The 18,283-nt window shown below is 47.8% G+C and overlaps 1 protein-coding gene across 2 annotated transcripts in view; it reads left to right on the plus strand.

Annotated features, from left to right (window-relative positions):
* Window positions 1–407: 407 nt before the first annotated feature.
* The window catches only part of LOC149336480 (ATP-binding cassette sub-family C member 4-like), a 70,443-nt gene continuing 52,567 nt past the window's right edge, over window positions 408–18,283 (plus strand). For both annotated transcript variants that reach the window (XM_089554716.1, XM_089554717.1), the window contains exons 1-6: window positions 408–693; window positions 7,404–7,553; window positions 13,052–13,186; window positions 15,100–15,243; window positions 17,448–17,588; window positions 18,030–18,097. In XM_089554716.1, the coding sequence (XP_089410842.1) occupies window positions 676–693; window positions 7,404–7,553; window positions 13,052–13,186; window positions 15,100–15,243; window positions 17,448–17,588; window positions 18,030–18,097 (656 nt within the window). In that variant the 5' untranslated portion in view covers window positions 408–675. The remainder of the gene's footprint in view (window positions 694–7,403; window positions 7,554–13,051; window positions 13,187–15,099; window positions 15,244–17,447; window positions 17,589–18,029; window positions 18,098–18,283) is intronic.

Raw genomic sequence — 18,283 nt, forward strand, 5'->3', positions numbered from 1 at the left:
AGCAGAAAGGTTTTGAAAAATCAGAACGGCTTTTTGATCGTTCCGGAGCCCTTCACTTCTTTCGCTCCCACCTCCCTCCCTTCCCTTACGGCACGGTTGGTGTGTCCACCGAGACGTGAGACAAGAAAATGAATGCGTTGCGAAATTCGCTCTGTTACACTGAAAACGCCGTGCCGTTTATTCAACTCTGACCACTGCAACTGTCTGCAGGAGCTCGCATCCCCCGCACAGTCCGAAGGGGCGACCACATGTGCCCAGCGCTGTTATTAAAAAAAAGAAAAAAAAAGAATAAAAACACTTAGGCGCAGCGTTGCACCCGTCATGCTCCAACATCTGCGCCCGTGACAGGTCGGCAAAGCTGGCGCAGCCGCAGACGCGCTAACTGCGGGCCCCAGTGCGTCGCAAAAAGAGCGAGTTCTGCTGGACGGGAGATTCTTTTTGGGCGGGGGAATCACGTGCGTCATCGGCGTAGCCAACGGCGAGTCCTGTCTTTCGGGCGAAGAATGGAGCCGACGGGTCCTCTGTGCGCTTTAGCGATCACTCGCCCGATTCCGTGGAGCTAAACTTCGGGACGTCCGCGATTCCAGCAAGAGTGAATGTGTCGTCGTCACTGAAAGCAGGGCACCTGAAGGCCTGGTGCTTACATGGGCTGCGGGCCTGCTGACTGACCAGATAATGGACCTTCCTGAAATGGTGAGTGGATTTAACTTGCACGAGTTAACGATAGCCGCCCTTGGTTCCATTGATTCGAATGGCGCCGAGTCCTAGAAAAGATATGGAAAGATCTTGCTGTAGTCATCATAACCGGCCTGAGAACGCTAGCGCTATACTGCCGCATAGCGCGGTGCAAAGCTTGATAGGCGTTCTCGTAACTTGAACCTGTGCTGTGGAACAGCGTCAAAGATGGCGGGATTTTAAGTGTGAGGATCAGTGCTGAGTTCTTGCTTGTACCACTTGTCTTTAGCGCAGTTTCGTTATGAACATGCAGTAATTGGCTTAGGCTCGTCACTTACTGATCCAGAATGGTACATCATATTTTGGTTACCTTTTCGAGTAACTGATATGCATGCGAGTGTGTGCACGGTTTTTTGGCGCCTGACGTCTTGTAATCAGTGCCTTAAACGACATTTAGTTGTGCTGCAGATACAAAATGGAGCAGAAACTATTTAGTCACAATTATATATGTGATACTGATCAATTCGCACTAAAAGGCACATACACACGGAAACACAAACGGACGAAGCGCGTACTTTCAACTAGTTTACTTCACAAAACGTGTCGCTTTTATACAGAGCAGGATGGCAAAATAGATCAACAAAACAGATATTAGATAACGCACCCTGGCAATCTGGCTTCCCACTGTCACCATTGCAAATGGAACCTTCATCATAATGACCCAGCCACCCAAGGCCACGCAAAAACAAAACCAAAAGAAGGATGCAGGCCTCATCTGGATGACACCACCACATTAGGCCACGGGAAAACAAAAACTGAACGTGAAATCATTGAAGCCTTCAAGATCAGGAATTGTGGAACAGAAAACTGCGTCAGCCCACAGTCAATAGCTCTCGAATATAAAGAATTTGACTGGTTAAGGTCACTGGCCAGATTATAGACAGGAAGGTGAAGGCAGCTTTTCAGACGCAAATTGATTATCTGGTTTGTATATCTATTTTGCCATTCTGCTCTGTATGAAAGCGACACGTTTTGTGAAGTAAACTAGTTGAAAGTACGCGCTTCGTCCGTTTGTGTTTTCGTGTGCATGTGCCTTTTAGCGCGAATTGATCAATATGAAGCACCAACTAGCCCCCGCTCTTGCATTGTTAATAGATATGTTTGCTCGGTGATGTAATATCTAGCATGCTACTCTAGAAGGATATGGCTTTTACGCACCCACAGAAGTTCACTTGCATATACAGTCAAACCTCCTTATAATGAAATAATCAATACAACGAAGAAATGACGATTCCCCTTGGAAGCTTGGCCAACACGGGATATAACGAAGCTACGGCAATAGCGAAGTAATCTGTGAGCCCCTTGAAATTCGTTATAATGATGTTCAATACATAAACACATAGCCTTCATAGGGTATGTAATAAGTCCTGTGTCCCCCAAAAAATCTCAAAGAAACCTTTCTCGCACGCAGCGTAAAGGTCGTGCGCACGCACAGCTGCAGGAAGGCGGCGTCGTGGCCTCTCTGGTGCTTGTGGACGGCCACGAGGGCATGATTCGTTCTCTCTGCTTTGCTTTCCACTGCGTAGCGTACCTGTTTTGTCATAGTCCTGCTATTATAGGACATCAGTGCATGGCGGATTAAACCGCCATGGTTCCCCAGCTTTCATGTGTGGCGCTGAGTGTTATGCCGCCCACTTGCGGAGCGCTGGCGACAGAATCATTGGCACTTGACTACCAAAGCATTCCCCCTCAGCCGCCGCGGTGGCTCACCGGTTATGGTGCTCGGCTGCTGACCCGAAAGACGCGGGTTCGATCCCGGCCGCGGCGGCTAGAATTTCTTTGGAGGAGAAATTCTAGAGGCCCGTGTACTGTGCGATGTCAGTGCACGTTAAAGAACCCCAGGTGGTCGAAATTCCCGGAGCCCTTCACTACGGCGTCTCTCATAGCCTTAGTCGCTTTGGGACGTTAAACCCCATAAACCAAACCAAACCAAGCATTCCCCCTCACTCTCTCTATTCACTTTCTCACTCACAGAGTTCACATATATGACAGGTAGGAGGAATTATTGAAGGGCACAGCTTTTGGAAAATTCCCAGGCCACTTCACCTACGATAGCGGTATTATGTCGTCAATAAGCAGTGATAGAGAGGATTATAGACGCTCTTCAATGCATGATGCAGAGGTGTGCCCGGAAGGGTACTGCAGATGACAGCTACAAAGCGATGCACAGTCAAATCACAGAATATGCACACAAACAAGTTGCGTACAGGGCAGCGACGAATTCGTGTCGAAGGAACTGTAGAAGAAGCTTCATAGTGCGCAACGCAACGAAAATGCACCCCGAACTACTCAGTGAAACCGCTTATATCTAGTTCGAGCACAGTCATGGTGCAGTTTCGGGTGTCTTGTGGTAGCAGCACGTGAAACGGGTGTACATGCAAGTGAAGTAGAAAAGTGACGCAAGTAGAAAACATCGGCTGCTCGATTTCTAATAAAAAAAAAAAACAGCTAGGGAAGGCGGCAGTGAAAAAGCGTACGATATGAGCAAGAACACCATCCAAGAACACGCGGCCCACGGAAATTATCGCTCGGATCAAAACGGCGATGACCTCCGCACCGAAATGCGGCTGTAACTTTGTGTTTAGCCGTAATTGTGTCGCCTTTGCTTTCTGACGATGAGACAGCTCCAGGTGTCAGGAGTTCAAGGGAACTTACAAAAAAAGTTTTAGACAGTCTATAGAGTGTCTATACACTTCTGTCTATAAAGTCTATAGACTGTCTGCAGTGAAATTCTAGAGAACAGTCTACAGGCAATACAAATGTAATAGACAGTCTATAGACAATCTATAGATTTATGGCCATACACTTTTAGTAGAGTTTGGTAAATAGGCAGTTTATAGCCTATGAATAGACAAAAAGAAATATCTATAGGAAATCAACAAGAAGTCTATAGACCATCTTTAAAAGAGATATGACGCTGCCAAACCAGACTTGTGTGCCCTCTGTTTAGGCCACGAGTGACGTGAATGCCGACGCTTTCTCGAGCTCGGTGTATGACAGAAATCTGAACATTTTCACTGAACTGCCTGTCTGGTTGGGTTTGATAAGTTGTACTGAACTGGGAGACAGCTCCAACCACAACTTTTTATTTTATAATTGGCGACGTTTCGAAGCCGGCTCGGTCGGCTCCGTCTTCAGGTGTGACAGGGAGCCGTTTGGCTAGCGGCTTTGTGTATACTGGGGGGGGGGGGGGGGGGAAGCGGTGAGGAGAAGGTGTGCAGCGCCGTGAAGGGACCGAGACGACGGGGGGGGGGGGGGGGGAGGTCGTCGACCCGAGGTTGAATTCAAATATTTTCCGCTACCACATTAAAACTCGTGACGTCAAAAGGAAGAAGTCTCTTCGTGATCACTGTTGAGTACTGAACGTCACTGTAGCCAATCCTCAGCGATCCGCCCGTACTATACTGTTTTGACGTCCCCACATTTTGCTTGCGAAAAGGGCCGGTGCTGGCGATGCCTATATTTGATTTTAACGCCACAGCATAGGAGTTTACGCCAGGAGCAAAATCCGCCGTGCGACTTCGCAAAATCCGATCATTGGTTGAGAGGGGACACGTGACCTTGTGACTTCTTTTCAACCTAGCCACCGGATTGTGAACCTGCTCGCCGTGGTGATTAACAATTAATGATTGGTCAGAGAGGTCACGTGACCTTATGACGTCATCGCAACCTGCCCACCGGCTTGTGATATATGATACATATGCGAATATCGACGCCGTCACAGTAGACCGAATGCCTGTTACCGCAGATACGAGTCAGGATATGACGTTCGTGGGCGGGCAGTTGCAAAGAAACTAACGCAAACATGCACAGAAATCACACCAGAAGTTCCGACAAAAGTCAAACTAATTCTATCGCATTCCACTCTTAAGCTGAATTGAGCTTTCCTATACTTTTTTTTTCTCTATTTTTTATCTCCCAACAGTTGTGCACTCGGCGAAATCAGCCTGTTCGTCATTAGAGAGCGGTCATTCATCCATGCAGTCCAATTTGAGTTTGTTTATAGCATCATTTTTAACCCATTTGCTTGGCAATGCTAGTACATAGCATCGACATAAGAACTTAATATCCTTCTCGTGCAAAGCATGTCGCTTCAAGCCTTGATGCCGTGCTACCTCGTTCCTTGTACCAATCTGAAACAGCGATTGGTTGTAGGCAATAAGAAAGCGACCGGACGAAACATTATCCCGTCTTTGTTGTGCCATCCGAGCGCTGTGTTGGTTGGCGTTGAGCCGGGCATGCAGCACAAATAACTTTTCGTGGAATGCATCATTACTCGCTTAAGTTTTTTTTTTTTTGAGGTCTTACTGTCGTTTCAAGCACCACAGATTATGCTCTTAAAGCGAAGAATCATTGCACAGTGCTGTCAGTTTTCAGCTATCTTATTTCACGGCAACTTTCTCCCGCCGGAGCGAAAAGCAAGCTCAAAACGAGAACACTCAAACGGCTTTGCAGCTACACTGTGAACGTGGTATTGTGCAGAGGGGCATCAATGAGAGCATGGTTTTGCACCGCTTTTCCATCCTTCAGCACTGCCTTTGTGGCCATTACTCTTTACATCTGTATGCCGATATCTTTATTACAACGTTAGCTGCGGCCCTTTTCCGAAGGAAACGCCCCTCATAGAGAGGTCAGGGCGCGGGGATTACATCACGCGACAAAAAAGCCGGAGGGAATTCGTCGATAAAATTCAAATTAAAATACAAGGCTAATTTGCTATGTCGTTTCCAAATACTATTCGCCTGACGGGGTCAATGCTTCAGCAGATGACGTTGCGGTTGAAGGGAGCGGTGATATCGCCGGACAGCGAAAATGGCATGCGCTACGAATACATCGTGCCGCCGGCTATTAGATGAAGAGGGCCGTGAATAGGCTAAAACATGTGCATAGCTCCACGCATACTCCAAAAACGCAGATACGGAGGCACCGGATTTAAACCACTGACACGGAGGCAGAATTTAAACCACTGACAGTTTTCATTATGTACCGTGAGGACGTTTTCGAAACTGAGGGCTCACATGTTTTATTCATCAAGAATGCAGCCCGACATCAATGTTGTGTAACTAATCGATGAAACCACGCTTTGCGGGAATATTTTATATTAAAACAAGAATGAATGAATGAATGAATGAATGAATGAATGAATGAATGAATGAATGAATGAATGAATGACTCAGTCAGTCAGTCGGTCGGTCAGTCGGTCAGTCAGGTCGGTCGGTCGGTCGGTCGGTCGGTCGGTCAGTCGGTCAGTCGGTCAGTCGGTCGGTCGGTCGGTCGGTCGGTCGGTCGGTCGGTCGGTCGGTCGGTCGGTCGGTCGGTCGGTCGGTCGGTCGGTCGGTCGGTCGGTCGGTCGGTCGGTCGGTCCGTTGGTCCGTCAGTCGGTCCGTCAGTCGGTCCGTCAGTCGGTCCGTCGGTCGGTCCGTCGATCCGTCAGTCGGTCCGTCCGTCCGTCAGTCGGTCCGTCAGTCGGTCCTTCGGTCCGTCAGTCAGTCGGTCCTTCAGTCAGTCGTTCCTTCAGTCAGTCGGTCCTTCAGTCAGTCGGTCCTTCAGTCAGTCGGTCCTTCAATCAGTCGGTCCGTCGGTCCGTCAGTCAGTCAGTCAGTCAGCCAACAAGAAGCAAGCAAGCAAGCAATACAGTGTTGTGTGCTGAAAGCTTGTCGCCGCTTGGACAGGAATATAGAACAGACCTGACACACTTGCATTATAGTGGCACTGATAGATTTGCACGGAAGGAATTCTAGACTTAGCGGCGCCTTCGCAGAGCTGTAGTACTAGTGATACCAGTAGCAGTAGTAGTAGCAGGTAAATGTGTCTTAACAGATGATTCAATGACGTGATGAACGTCTTCCTTGACCTAAAGTAGGCAAGGGGCGTATAGCTTCGCCTGGGAGAGGAGAAAAACGTTCCGAGTTTTTTGTGCCGACTTAAAGCTGACGTTAGATACATTTCGGCCAACTAATTAGGCGTATGTCGAATTACTGCTTGGGAGTCATCGGCAAAATGGAATAGATTTCTAAGTTAACGTGAGTGCATTGGCTGATTGTTATCTGCGTAACGTCGGCCTGTCACGTATCTCCGCACATCGCTTTTTGCAGTGACAGCTTGTATCAGAGCAGAGAGAGTAGTAAACGCTCCGCCATTGCCCAGTTACTGCACGGCGCCCGACAGGCGTTTAATGATGATGACGAATTTTTAAGGGCAGAGAGCAGCTTCGACAAATACCGCCAAGAAAAAATTGCAAACTTATAACCAACCCCTTAGAAGCCGAACACAATTGCGTTAGAAGTCAATTATGCCTGATTCCCAACTCCACAAGCACCATTACGGAACACACGCATCTGTAATGGAGCCACTTTCTTTTTGAGAAACGCTCCTTCGCCGCTCCTTCGCCACCCCAGCCACGTCATGCACCGTGGCACCCTGTGAACGACACGACAAGCTAACCACAGAGCTAGCCACCCTAACAGAGCAGTGGAAACTTTCCACAGCTGCTTTCCACAGCTTTCCACAGCTGTGTGTGGTGGTTTGCGTCTACGCGTCGCAGCACAGAGCGGAGCAAAAACGCTATTTGCGGTTCCCGGAATTGCGTCCCGATACTCGCTTAACGAGCACTCGCCCTTTCTGTTCCCACGAAAATGGCTCAGTGCACCTTAAATTTTGCTTCGCAGGCTCACTACAGCTCGCCACGGGTGGTGATTTCCGTGGTGCTCAAGTGGGTAGCGTTACTCTCCCTTCCATTGGGATGGCCGGAGCTGCACCAGAGGACGCTGGCCTGCACCAGGGTCAAGTGCTACACGCTCCTGGACGTCGCGTACCTGGTAAGCGCATACTAGGCCTGAGTGCAGGGCCCTGATAACGCTGCCAGCAGGCCTACTGCTTCATTGCAGCTTGCCACGCTGCATCATAAAATTTTAGCGCAAGCATCCCTTCGTATGAATGAAAAACACTCAGATACAAAGAGTAAACGGTACCCTCCATTCATAGCCTTTCGGTTGAGTCGCAGTCAGAAAATACCGTCGCAGTCAGAAAAAATTACCGACGATTACGTTACTTCCTAATGCGAAATTTGAGCGCAGCAAATAAGCTGTTTCATCTTTTCGATAGATTGAGGCAAAGAAATCGAGCAACACATGTATGCGCTATCACAGAATTTTTTTTTTTAGCAGACGGAGGACTTCCATCGGTCGTCTCGCTCATGGCTCAGAAAGAACTGGCAGATAATTTCGCAGTGGCGAACGGCAGCGGCAATTTCGGCTCGGGCGGTGCACACATACAGATCCGCCGCCACCGATCTGGCTCTCTGATTGCCACCGCACAGGGGTTGCATTGGAGGAGGAGCGAAGAAAGGAATTAAGTTCGAGCCGGCGCTTTGACAACCGGAGACTCGCAGGAAGAGGGGGGAGGGGGGCGGCGTGTACACCCAGCGGCAAACGATGGGGGCAGAAGCGCGCGCAGCAAGCGGACAACACGATAAAGGGAGGAGGGAAGAGATAGCAGCGACTGACTGATGCCACTGACGCCGATAGCGCTGGGGGGATGAAAGGGGGGCGGAGCTGGTTACGAGGCCGACGACGACGACGACGCGAAACCCAGGAACGGACGCCAAAGAGCTGCGCTCTAAAACGAATACAGAAAATAATAAAGGGGACCATTATTTTTGGGTGTGAACGAAAATAAAACATAGCGCAACTGTAACATTAACTTGCCCGTCAACCGTGAAGGGGCTCATGGTGTTTAAGGATGCCGTGTGGCCGTTGAACTGTGTGCGCAGGGGTCATGCCCCACTCACCAGAAAATCAGGTGTCGGCGGTGTGAGCGAGAAATCACTGGCATGGCTCTGGTAGGTGCTCCCCAGAGAGCAACCCAGGAGGCAGGTAGGACACCTAGGTCACGTGACCTTGCGGAAGCATCAGAATCTGCCCAACGAATAGTGAGCAAACCGCGCACCTTGGCAGGTGGCGGTTATATGATTGATTGGTCACTCGGAAAGAGCAACCTTGTATGCACAAGGTCCACCGCTGGGAGCACCTGTCACCACAGGGCAGTAGAGCATCGCTTAATTAACCGCAGCACACCGAGCAAGGCGGGTTATAAGGCCTCCCCGCGGATCTATGAATGTAAAGTAGAGAATGACCACTTTAGTGTGTATGGGCATAAACCTATTAAGCTATCGCGTCATACCCGTAAGGCGAAACTCAAGGGCCCCCTCCTATTTCTTAAACCGCGGACCATGTAAGCAAGTACGGGTGTAGGGTTAAATAGCTAGCAATGGACCCACCAGTGCTGGAAGCGAACCAACGCCGCAGCAGCTAATGCCTTGATGGTAACGCCTTATACATCTGCTCCTTGATGACTCGGCGGAGTGATGGAGCGAGATTTCGCGTACGCTGTTCAGAGCAGGCAGAAACGAAAGTTGACGCTCGACTTGGTCACGAAGTGTGTGCTGCGCTGCAGTATTAGCGAATGGCCAGAAGATCGCCGTCTTTGCGTCGGCGTCGGCTCAGAGCATTTTTTTTCCCCTTAGACACGAAACACTGTGTACAAGCGGCCAGTTCCCATGCCTTGTCATAGTTTTGCCAAAGGTTGATAACTTTACGTGCGGTTCTACACCTGCATCTTTATATGGGAATCGGGCAGGTTTACTGACGTTCGCCATACGCGCAGATGCACAGGAACACCTGTTCGCGGGATAAGCACAGCTGCAGAGCAGGAGTACATTTGCCTTTAACCCTTCCCTAGAGCTCATGGTGACCCGAACATCAGCGCCATGATAGCCTGAGAGTGCCATGACAGCCCAATTCTTTCGGCACTCCATTACATGGCGGCCTTTGGCCGTGCCTTCACTCTGTCGATCCTCACTGTGCCAGAGAAGACGGCTAGCCAGAAGGGAGTTTCACTTGCAGCATACTGCACGGTCACCAGTTAATTTCTAGCGTTCCTGACCTGTTGCTCGTGGCAGGCGTCGTTGGCTATCTCTTTCATGATCTGATAATAACTTTCTCAGTTTCCACCGCGCCGCCGTGGCTCATTGGTTACGGCGCTCGGCTGCTGTCCCGAAAGACGCGGGTTCGATCCCGGCCGCGGCGGCCGAATTTGGATGGAGGCGAAATTCTAGAGGGCCATGTGTTGTGCGATGTCAGTGCACGTTATTAAAGAACCCCAGGTGGTCGAAATTATCCGGAGCCCTTCACTACGGCGTCCCTCATAGCCTGAGTTGCTTTGGGACGTTAGACCCCAATAAACCAAACCAAACCTTCTCAGGTTCCTACCTGGGTCTGATAACGCGCGTGCAGAGGTTGATAATGTCTTCAGTCTGCCTTTTAACGTTTTGCATCCTGGCTTAGTGTGGCCATCCATTGGTTATTATGGGCAAAGCTTGCGCAAATAAAGTGAGGCGGCCAAGCACTTAGCTGACGTTGTTTCAGGTGCGATGCGGGGGACTTGAAGTGTGTGTGTGTGTGTGTGTTTTTTTAAATAACCTGTTTCACGAATTGGTCGCCGAGGGTTCCAAAAGTAATAAGGAAGCTATTTTCAAAGGTTCGCCATGATCTGCGCAGTACAAATCTAAAAAAATGACGCTTTTTTTCGTGTGAACGTGGTGTGCGATGTGGGGCCTGCAGTGGACAAAACCGTCATTTTTTATGCGAAGCATACTAAAATAGCCCAACCCAGCTCCTCGAGCGCGGCGGTGTCGAAACCATTGACCTTTCGTGACCTCCATGTCATACCACGTGATGCGTGACGTCACAGCAGATGAAAAACGGGGGCCCAACTCGCGCCGTCGCGCGAGGCGTCGTGACTATAGTGCCTAGAATATACTGCATATTCTAGGCACTATAGTCGTGACCAAGGATGACCACATGGTGCGTGACGTCACAGCAGATGAGAAACGGGGGCCCAGCTCGCGCCGTCGCGCGAGGCGTCGCGACCAAGGAGGACCACGTGATGCGTGACGTAACGACATAGGAGAAACGGGGCCCCCAGCTCGCGCCGTCGCGCGAGGCGTCGCGACCAATGTGTTTCCTGCTTCTGCCGCTAGGTGCGCTGTAGTGAACACGTGATGCTGGAGCGGCGGTATACAAGGGCACTGTAACAAGGGGGTGCGCCTGCCTCTGCTAGGCGTGCACGGGATAGAGATGCCTCCTGGAGACAGGGCTGCTCGTTGGAATGAGAAGCAAGAGTTGCGGCGTGCTACAGAGACTGATGAAGAGCGTGAAGAACGTCTAGCCAAGCGGCGTGCTCGATATGCAACTTGGCGACAATATGCTTCGCATCTGACTAGGCTTAATCTAAGCTAAGCCTCAGCCATTTTTCAGCGTTCTGTGCCGCGACAAAAAGTTACATAACACTTTATTTTTCCCCTTTCTGTTCTGTTCTCGTGTACACCAGAAATGTATTTAATACATGAACAAAAACGATGTAATCATGTCACTGCCAGCCGACATAAGGGGCAAAAACAGACAAATTCCTTCCTAGCCAGCCGGCGCAAAAGCCAATGAAAGCAAGGTGACCTTGGTTTCATTGGTTTTTGCGGTGGTTGCCTTCAGTGCTTAGCTTATAATGGCGAGATCCTTAGCTCCATCTTTCAAAAAGCTGACAAATAAGGACACTACCTGCTAGCAGCTACCACCGAACAGCATGGCATCGAACATGAAGGTGTAACCTGCATAGTAAAAGGTAATAAAATAACAAATAAGCAGTGGAAAAAACTTGTAGCTTTCTAACTTCTTAGACCTCGTTTTCATAAGTTCGAATTTTTGGGTAAACTACTAATTTAGTTGGTTATAATTGGTTTTTGAAGAAAGGAAATGGCGCAGTATCTGTCTCACATCTTGGTGGACACCTGAACCCCGCCGTAAAGGTAGGGTGGAAGGTGGGAGTGAAATAGGAAACAGAAACAGGTGCCGTAGAGGTCTCCGGAATAATTTCGACCACCCGGGGATCTTTAACGCGCACTGATATCGCACAGCACACGGGTGCCTTTTGCGTTTCGCCTCCATCGAAAAGCGGCCGCCGCGGTCAGGTTCGAACCCGGGTACTCCTAATTTAGTTCACTGAATTGTGTTTTTATACTGCCCAACCAAACCTTATGTTGATGGTGCTTTCTGGAGCAATATTTTGTGTACAACAAGGACATGTATTTGTGATCAATTGAAAGTTTTTTATTAGTCAGAAAGTAACATGTTTACGTAGCATTAACGTTCATAAAGGAAATTTTGCCTGTAAGTGGTAGTAAAGCAACAATATATTGACATGTTTTGCGGACAAGTTTTGGTGGCACGATCCCACCGACGTATCCTAGAAATGCTTTCGGATTAAAACACCTGAATTCTGGGCTTCCGTAGTTTGACTCTGGTCGACAGACGCGGTAGTGGCTAATTATTCCTGCGACCATTTGCAGGAAGGTGCCTAATTAGATTGCTCTCTAATGTGGCGTGCTTGTGATAAGTCTGCTGTAGAGGGACTGTCGCTGTTTTTGTTGCTATTAGAAGACCATCCAATGTTTAATTGATTTTTGCTTGTCTTACGCTACGGGCTTATTTTGTTCCTTGTCTTGAGACCTCACGTAGCGTGACCACACGTCGGCTTAGAACATTAAGAAATCATTATGATTTGATTTTATGGGATTCAACGTCCCAAAGCGACTTAGGTTACGAGGGACGCCGTAGTGGAAGGCTGCGGATAATTTTAACCCGCGTCTTTCGGGTCAGCAGCCGAGCACCATTACCACTGAGCCATCCCGGCGGCTGAATTTAATAGGACAAACATCATTTTTATAATCTGCATCACCATTTCACATGAGGGATTCCAAGTTTTAATAAACTTGTCTCTTGCGTTACGGACCCGCAACCGCTTTTATCGATATATGAATATATATTATGCTCAGTGCTTCTATGTTGCGACTTCAGTTTTTATTTCGCAGCAATATTGCCATGGGTTCTAGGTTAAACCCTGTGAGGTATATGTAATCGGGTTGGGCATAACCGAAAATGATCACGCGTACCTGCTGGTCGACGAGAATGTTATCGAGGGGCCACCGCCATAGGGCACTCTCGAATGTCCACCCTACTTGGTCTTTTGATTCCCATAAAGGGCGGGCCACGGAGGAAAGGGAGAGGGCGTGGCTCAGTTTCAGTTACTGACGACTAAAATATCTTATCGCCATGGAAAATTGTCACATAAGAAGGATTCAGTGCACGTGCTTAGTCACAAATTTTATTGCAACCAATAAATTACCACTAAAAGTTATTTTACGACACATAGGTATCCTGTCGCTTAATTGAGTTCTTTTTTCCTGTGTTTTACTGTTTCACAGACCTTCGTCGCCCTGTCCTCGTTGTCAGCGCTGACGAGAAGCGCTCAGGTGGCGACAGTCGACGACGGAAGCACACGCGCTTCCCAGCATTCGACCCAAGACGTTCTGTCCAGCATAGCGGCGTCTGCGGCACTGGTAAGGAATTTAGGCCCACTCTTAATGAAAAAAAAAAAGAAATTTGCCTGGGCTCTCTCTGTTGACGATCCTAATGCTCTTCAAAAGTATAATGATGATCAGTCAAGTGTGTAAATTTTACTCTCCTCTACACTTAAAGTAATTTGCAGAAAGGTACAAAAATTCATGTGTGGAAGTTTCACGATAAAAAAGAAACGAAACCTTGATAGCAAGAATATCCAGGCGCTCACATGCGATGTTCCTAATGCTTTATTGCTTTGGTGCTTCTGACTTGCAGTCCTTACGACTGCCAGCGACAAGTTTAGTTCATAACGTACACCGCTCAGATATGCAGTAACGATGAGTTACTCGCAGTAGGCTGGACCAAGCATGCATTGCCTTGTGCAGGGGGGTCTCGTTCTGTTGCATTGTTCTGATAGCTGCTGTAGTGTCCCTTTACCGCTGCGCCTGGTAAACGAGGATTTGAAAGTGTTTTGCATATCTACACGCATCAACACAGCGCCTAAAAGAGTTGATCATTTGTTTCCTCGCGTTAGGCTTGATACATGATAGTGAAAGAGCTCGAAAATTTGTTTGGAAATTTCGCTCGCCCCATGTTGAATACGTGATAACGGAACTTCATAAGTTCGCTGTATTTAACGTCTCCAATCTGCCCATGGAGTATGTTGGTCGTAGTGGAGTGCTCCGGATTAAGTTTGACCACAAGAAAACCTTTAAACTGCGCTGCCATCGCACCCCGCACTAGCTTTCTCGTACGCTGCTTCCTTCAAACGGCGGCGGCCGCTGACGGGATTCGATCCCGCTTCCTTCTGGCTCAGCAGGCGAGTGCAAAAACCACTGAGCCACCGCAGTGGGTCATGGGAAAAAACTGCGCACAGAATACTAACCACTCATTTCATTATTAAACGAATAAAGAAAAGAGAGAAAATAGCTACCAACCTATAGACCTCTTGGAACGTACAGGGTCAGTCAAAAGTTCACAGGCCACAGGGTCTGCTTTTTAGTGCTATAGTCAGGCAGTTACGAAATCCCCGAATCTTAAGATATCGTTACAGTGTAGAAGTATTGTTTTAACCTCTAAGAACCATGATAACTTTATTGGAATCTTAAGTTCGAGGATATACCGTTCAATCGTAAATATTATAAATTATTTCTATAGTGTGCTCATATGCGACCTGCCACCGTTATATGTATGTGTTTATTTTATTTATTATTTTCTAATAGCTCTTAAATGAGCCACAGGCATTTTCAAGCTATTTTCTTTAGCTTTTGGCCTGTGGCTCATTCTAAAGACTGTATGCACATTTGAGAAATAAAGTTTGGATTCATTCATTCATTCATTCATTCATTCATTCATTCATTCATTCATTCATCCATTCATTCATTCATTCATTCATTCATTCATTCATTCATTCATTCATTCATTCATTCATTCAAAAGCAGATCCTTTGGCCTGGGAACTTTTGATCGACTCTGTACCTTTTTATCCGTTCAAAATGAAGAGATAGAAACAAGGGGCTCGAGCCTATACTTCGAAGAAGCCCTGTCGATACTGAGCACTAATGGGCTGTTCACAGTGACTATGCGTGTCGGGGCAACGCATCCTGCATATTTCAGTGCCTCTCGGATGAGTTGAAAACGTCGAAAAAGACCTTTACCGTTCTTGCGTCATCTCCTGCTCCACTTGCTAGCTTTTCTGTCTGTACCGACTCAGGCTTGTCACTAGAGGTCCCGAAGGTCTGCTTCTCCTCGTGGGCGCTACAAAAATCGTTGTGCGGCTCAACATCCTGACTTGCGTATTACACGGCTCCTGCCGGAGCGCACCACATCGCGGGCAGTCGATGCTCGTCCGCGCCGCCACTCGCAAGTAAATGCATATGATGGAAACATGATTTGCCTCTTTCTGCCTACAGGTGGGCCTGGGCTTCATCCCTCTCGTCCGCTTCAACAACGGCCAGTCGGTCTCCGGATTCGTTTGGGCTGTGCTGGGAATGCTCTGCACCGCGGGAGTAGCCGACTTTGCAGGCCGCTACAGGGCGCTGCAATTTGTCGAACAGGTACGTAGCGAGATCGCGCCTGGGCTGCCGCTAGAGAGTGGGCCAAAGCGAAAACGACTTAATTTCAAGATTTGCCCTCTAGAGGGCGCCTGTCGATATGCTAGGAGGAGAGGGTTAGCCTTCCTGAAGTTCTGGGTTTTAGGGCTAAGGCTATAATAGGGTGCCGCATAAGAATAAAAAGAAAAATTGTACAAATCGTCACATATATCAAAATGATATGGTTTATAACATTAAAAGAAAATACTTTTGAATACATGAAAAAAGGATCAGACAGGAATAAAAAAAGTGCGACATAAATAATGTCCCTGCGGTATTGCCTCAATATTCCTCACGAGAAAAGTATACAACAGCTTTATCTTACCGGTACTCACCTATGGGGCAGAAACGTGGAGGCTAACAAAGAGGGTTCAGCTTAAGTTAAGAACAACGCAGCTAGGTATGCAAAGAATAATGATAGGTGTAACGTTGAGAAATCGGAGGCGGGCGGAGTAGGTGAGGGAACAAACGTGAGTTAATTACATCCTAGTCAAAATCAAGAGGAAAAAGTGGGCTTGGGTAGGGCATGTAATGCGAAGGCAAGGTAACGGGTGGTCTTTAAGGGCAACGGAGTGGATTCCAAGAGAAGGCAAAGGTAGCAGGGGGCGGCAGAAAGTTATGTGGGTGGCTGAGATTAAGAAGTTTGCGGGTATACGGTGGCGGCAACTGACAAATGACAGTGTTAATTGGAGAGACATGGGAGAGTCCTTTGCCCTGCAGTGGGAGTAGTCAGGCTGATGATGATGATGATGATTAAATAATATCATGACTTAAGTTTACAGGATGGGGGCGCCACTAAGATCCATCTTGCGTCCATCTATCCTTATGATAGGTATTTTCGCGCCCCAGGGGGTTTGCTTCAGAGGCACGCATTGTGGCTGTTGCAGCGTCCGTGGAATTTCCAACGTTTGGAGCAGTGAGGACAAGAGTTCTGCTTATTTTCAAGAAATTTGGAACTGCGACGGTGGATAGCCGGCCATCCTGAACATGGCCCAGATGAAAGCTCCTTGGGCCCTATAATTTCGACAGAGGGCGTCCATATGTCGTAGACATATGAAAAAGAAATCTAAAAAATGTCTCGAAGGAGGACAAAAATTAGGCTGCACATGTTTCTTCTATAGCTTACCGACACTACTGAGCTCCCTAAAAATATCCGAGCCTAAGTATTCCCAACTTAGGACCGATACAATTTTAACCTGCCGCTTTTCTATTTCTACCAAATGCCTTACAGTGGTTGAACGTTGTCTATAATGCTGCACTGTGTTTAATTCCTTCATTAGTGTCAAGGAGCCTAAAGCGAACAATGAATACCAAAAATGTTTGCCGCCGTTTTAGGTATTCTTCTTTTTAAAGGAGGGCAAAAAGTTGGGCAAGTTGGTAAACATACATGATGGGTTCTAAAGCGCGACAAGATGGAGACGGAAGTAAAAGAACTCACACGACAAGCGCTTACTAGCAACAAAAAACGTTTATTGCAACGCTGGGAATAAATAGCGGGCCAAGGAAACACAAAGAACAGAAACAAAGATTAGCCGTTACTATCTAAAAACGCACGTTCCTTCTCTGACAGCAAAATTGAAGGCTCACTGACACAGCCCTTTGTCTTAGCAACATGATAGGCTTCGATGATTTCCCTAGTCTTCTGGTCGTGATGCGTGTATATCGGCCAAACTGGTCGATGCATTAACACGCGCCTCGCAGAACATCGCCGGGCTTTAGGAAGTGGCACAGCTACGCACCTGGCAAGTCATGTGCGTAAGCACGGCGAACAAGATAAGTCCTTCCAAGCCCAATTGGATCAAACGACAGCCGTCTTTTCGCATCACGACCAGAAGACTAGGGAAATTATCGAAGCTTATCATATTTCTAAGACAAAGGGCTGTGTACAGCAGTCAGCCTTCAATTTTGCTGGCAGAGAAGGAACGTGCGTTTTTAGATAGTAACGGCTAATCTTTGTTTCTGTTCTTTGTGTTTTCTGTGACCCCTATTTACTCCCAGCGTTGAAAAAACGTTTTTGTTGCTAGTAAGCGCTTGTCGTGTGTGTTATTTTACTTTCGTCTCCGTCTTGTCGCGCTTTGGAACCCATCATGACTTTTCTCGTTACTTCTTTCTTTTATATTCGCATTGACTGCGACTCTGACGCATTTGGCACTGCTGTCCATACCCAGCACTACGGCATCGTGTTGTCCGACGGCGGCTACGCACCCTCGCTGGTGGTCACGGACGCGCTGTCCATGTTCTTCCTCCTGGGCGCCTTCTGCACCATGGCACTGCGCTGCAAGGTGTACTACAACAAGAACAGGGGCGTGGTGAGGACAGGCGGCGTCACTTTGCTACACGATCTGGGCAGCGTCCATTGGCTCCGAAGTAATATGCCTGTCGAAAAACACAGCAGAAAAATTTCTGTCGTCATAATAGATTTCCTGCAATGTTTTTGATAAAAGACTTGTAGTAAGAAAAGTAATTTTTGTAGTAAGAACAGAATTTTGAGTAGTTACTACAGAACTCAGATGACAGAAAAAAAACGCTAGCAATTAAAAAAAATGTACAAAACGACAGAAAAACCTGTCGTTGCGACAAAAATACAAAAACGTTTTGTCGTACTTTTTGACATGATTCTGTCCTATTTTTTCTACCGGGATACGTTAAAAATTCGCTTTGTATGGCACAGTCTTCGCAATTTTCTATGCTGACAACGGCGGCAATGTAATTCATATGTTTTCCGCGTCACTTTTCCTCTCCTTGATCAGCACCAGAAGTCCATGAACGAGGACACAAGGTCACCGTTGGGGGTCTTCGTCTGTTCTGTACTGTACAGGTGAGAGCGACACTAAGGACTGCGGCCAAGGCATGGAAGTGCACACGTCTCAAAAAGCGTCGATGTGTAGCGGAGCTGAAATCTGCATTTCCTTAACCGAAATTAATCATGGTGGCTTGACATCCTCAAGTGATGCCCTCGTGAGCTGGCCTTACTGGTTCACGACATCATGTTGCAAAATTTTAT

The sequence above is a fragment of the Amblyomma mixtum genome, chromosome 7 (genome assembly GCF_055824585.1).
Source record: "Amblyomma mixtum isolate Tamu chromosome 7, ASM5582458v1, whole genome shotgun sequence".
Classification (NCBI taxonomy): Eukaryota; Metazoa; Arthropoda; class Arachnida; order Ixodida; family Ixodidae; genus Amblyomma; species Amblyomma mixtum.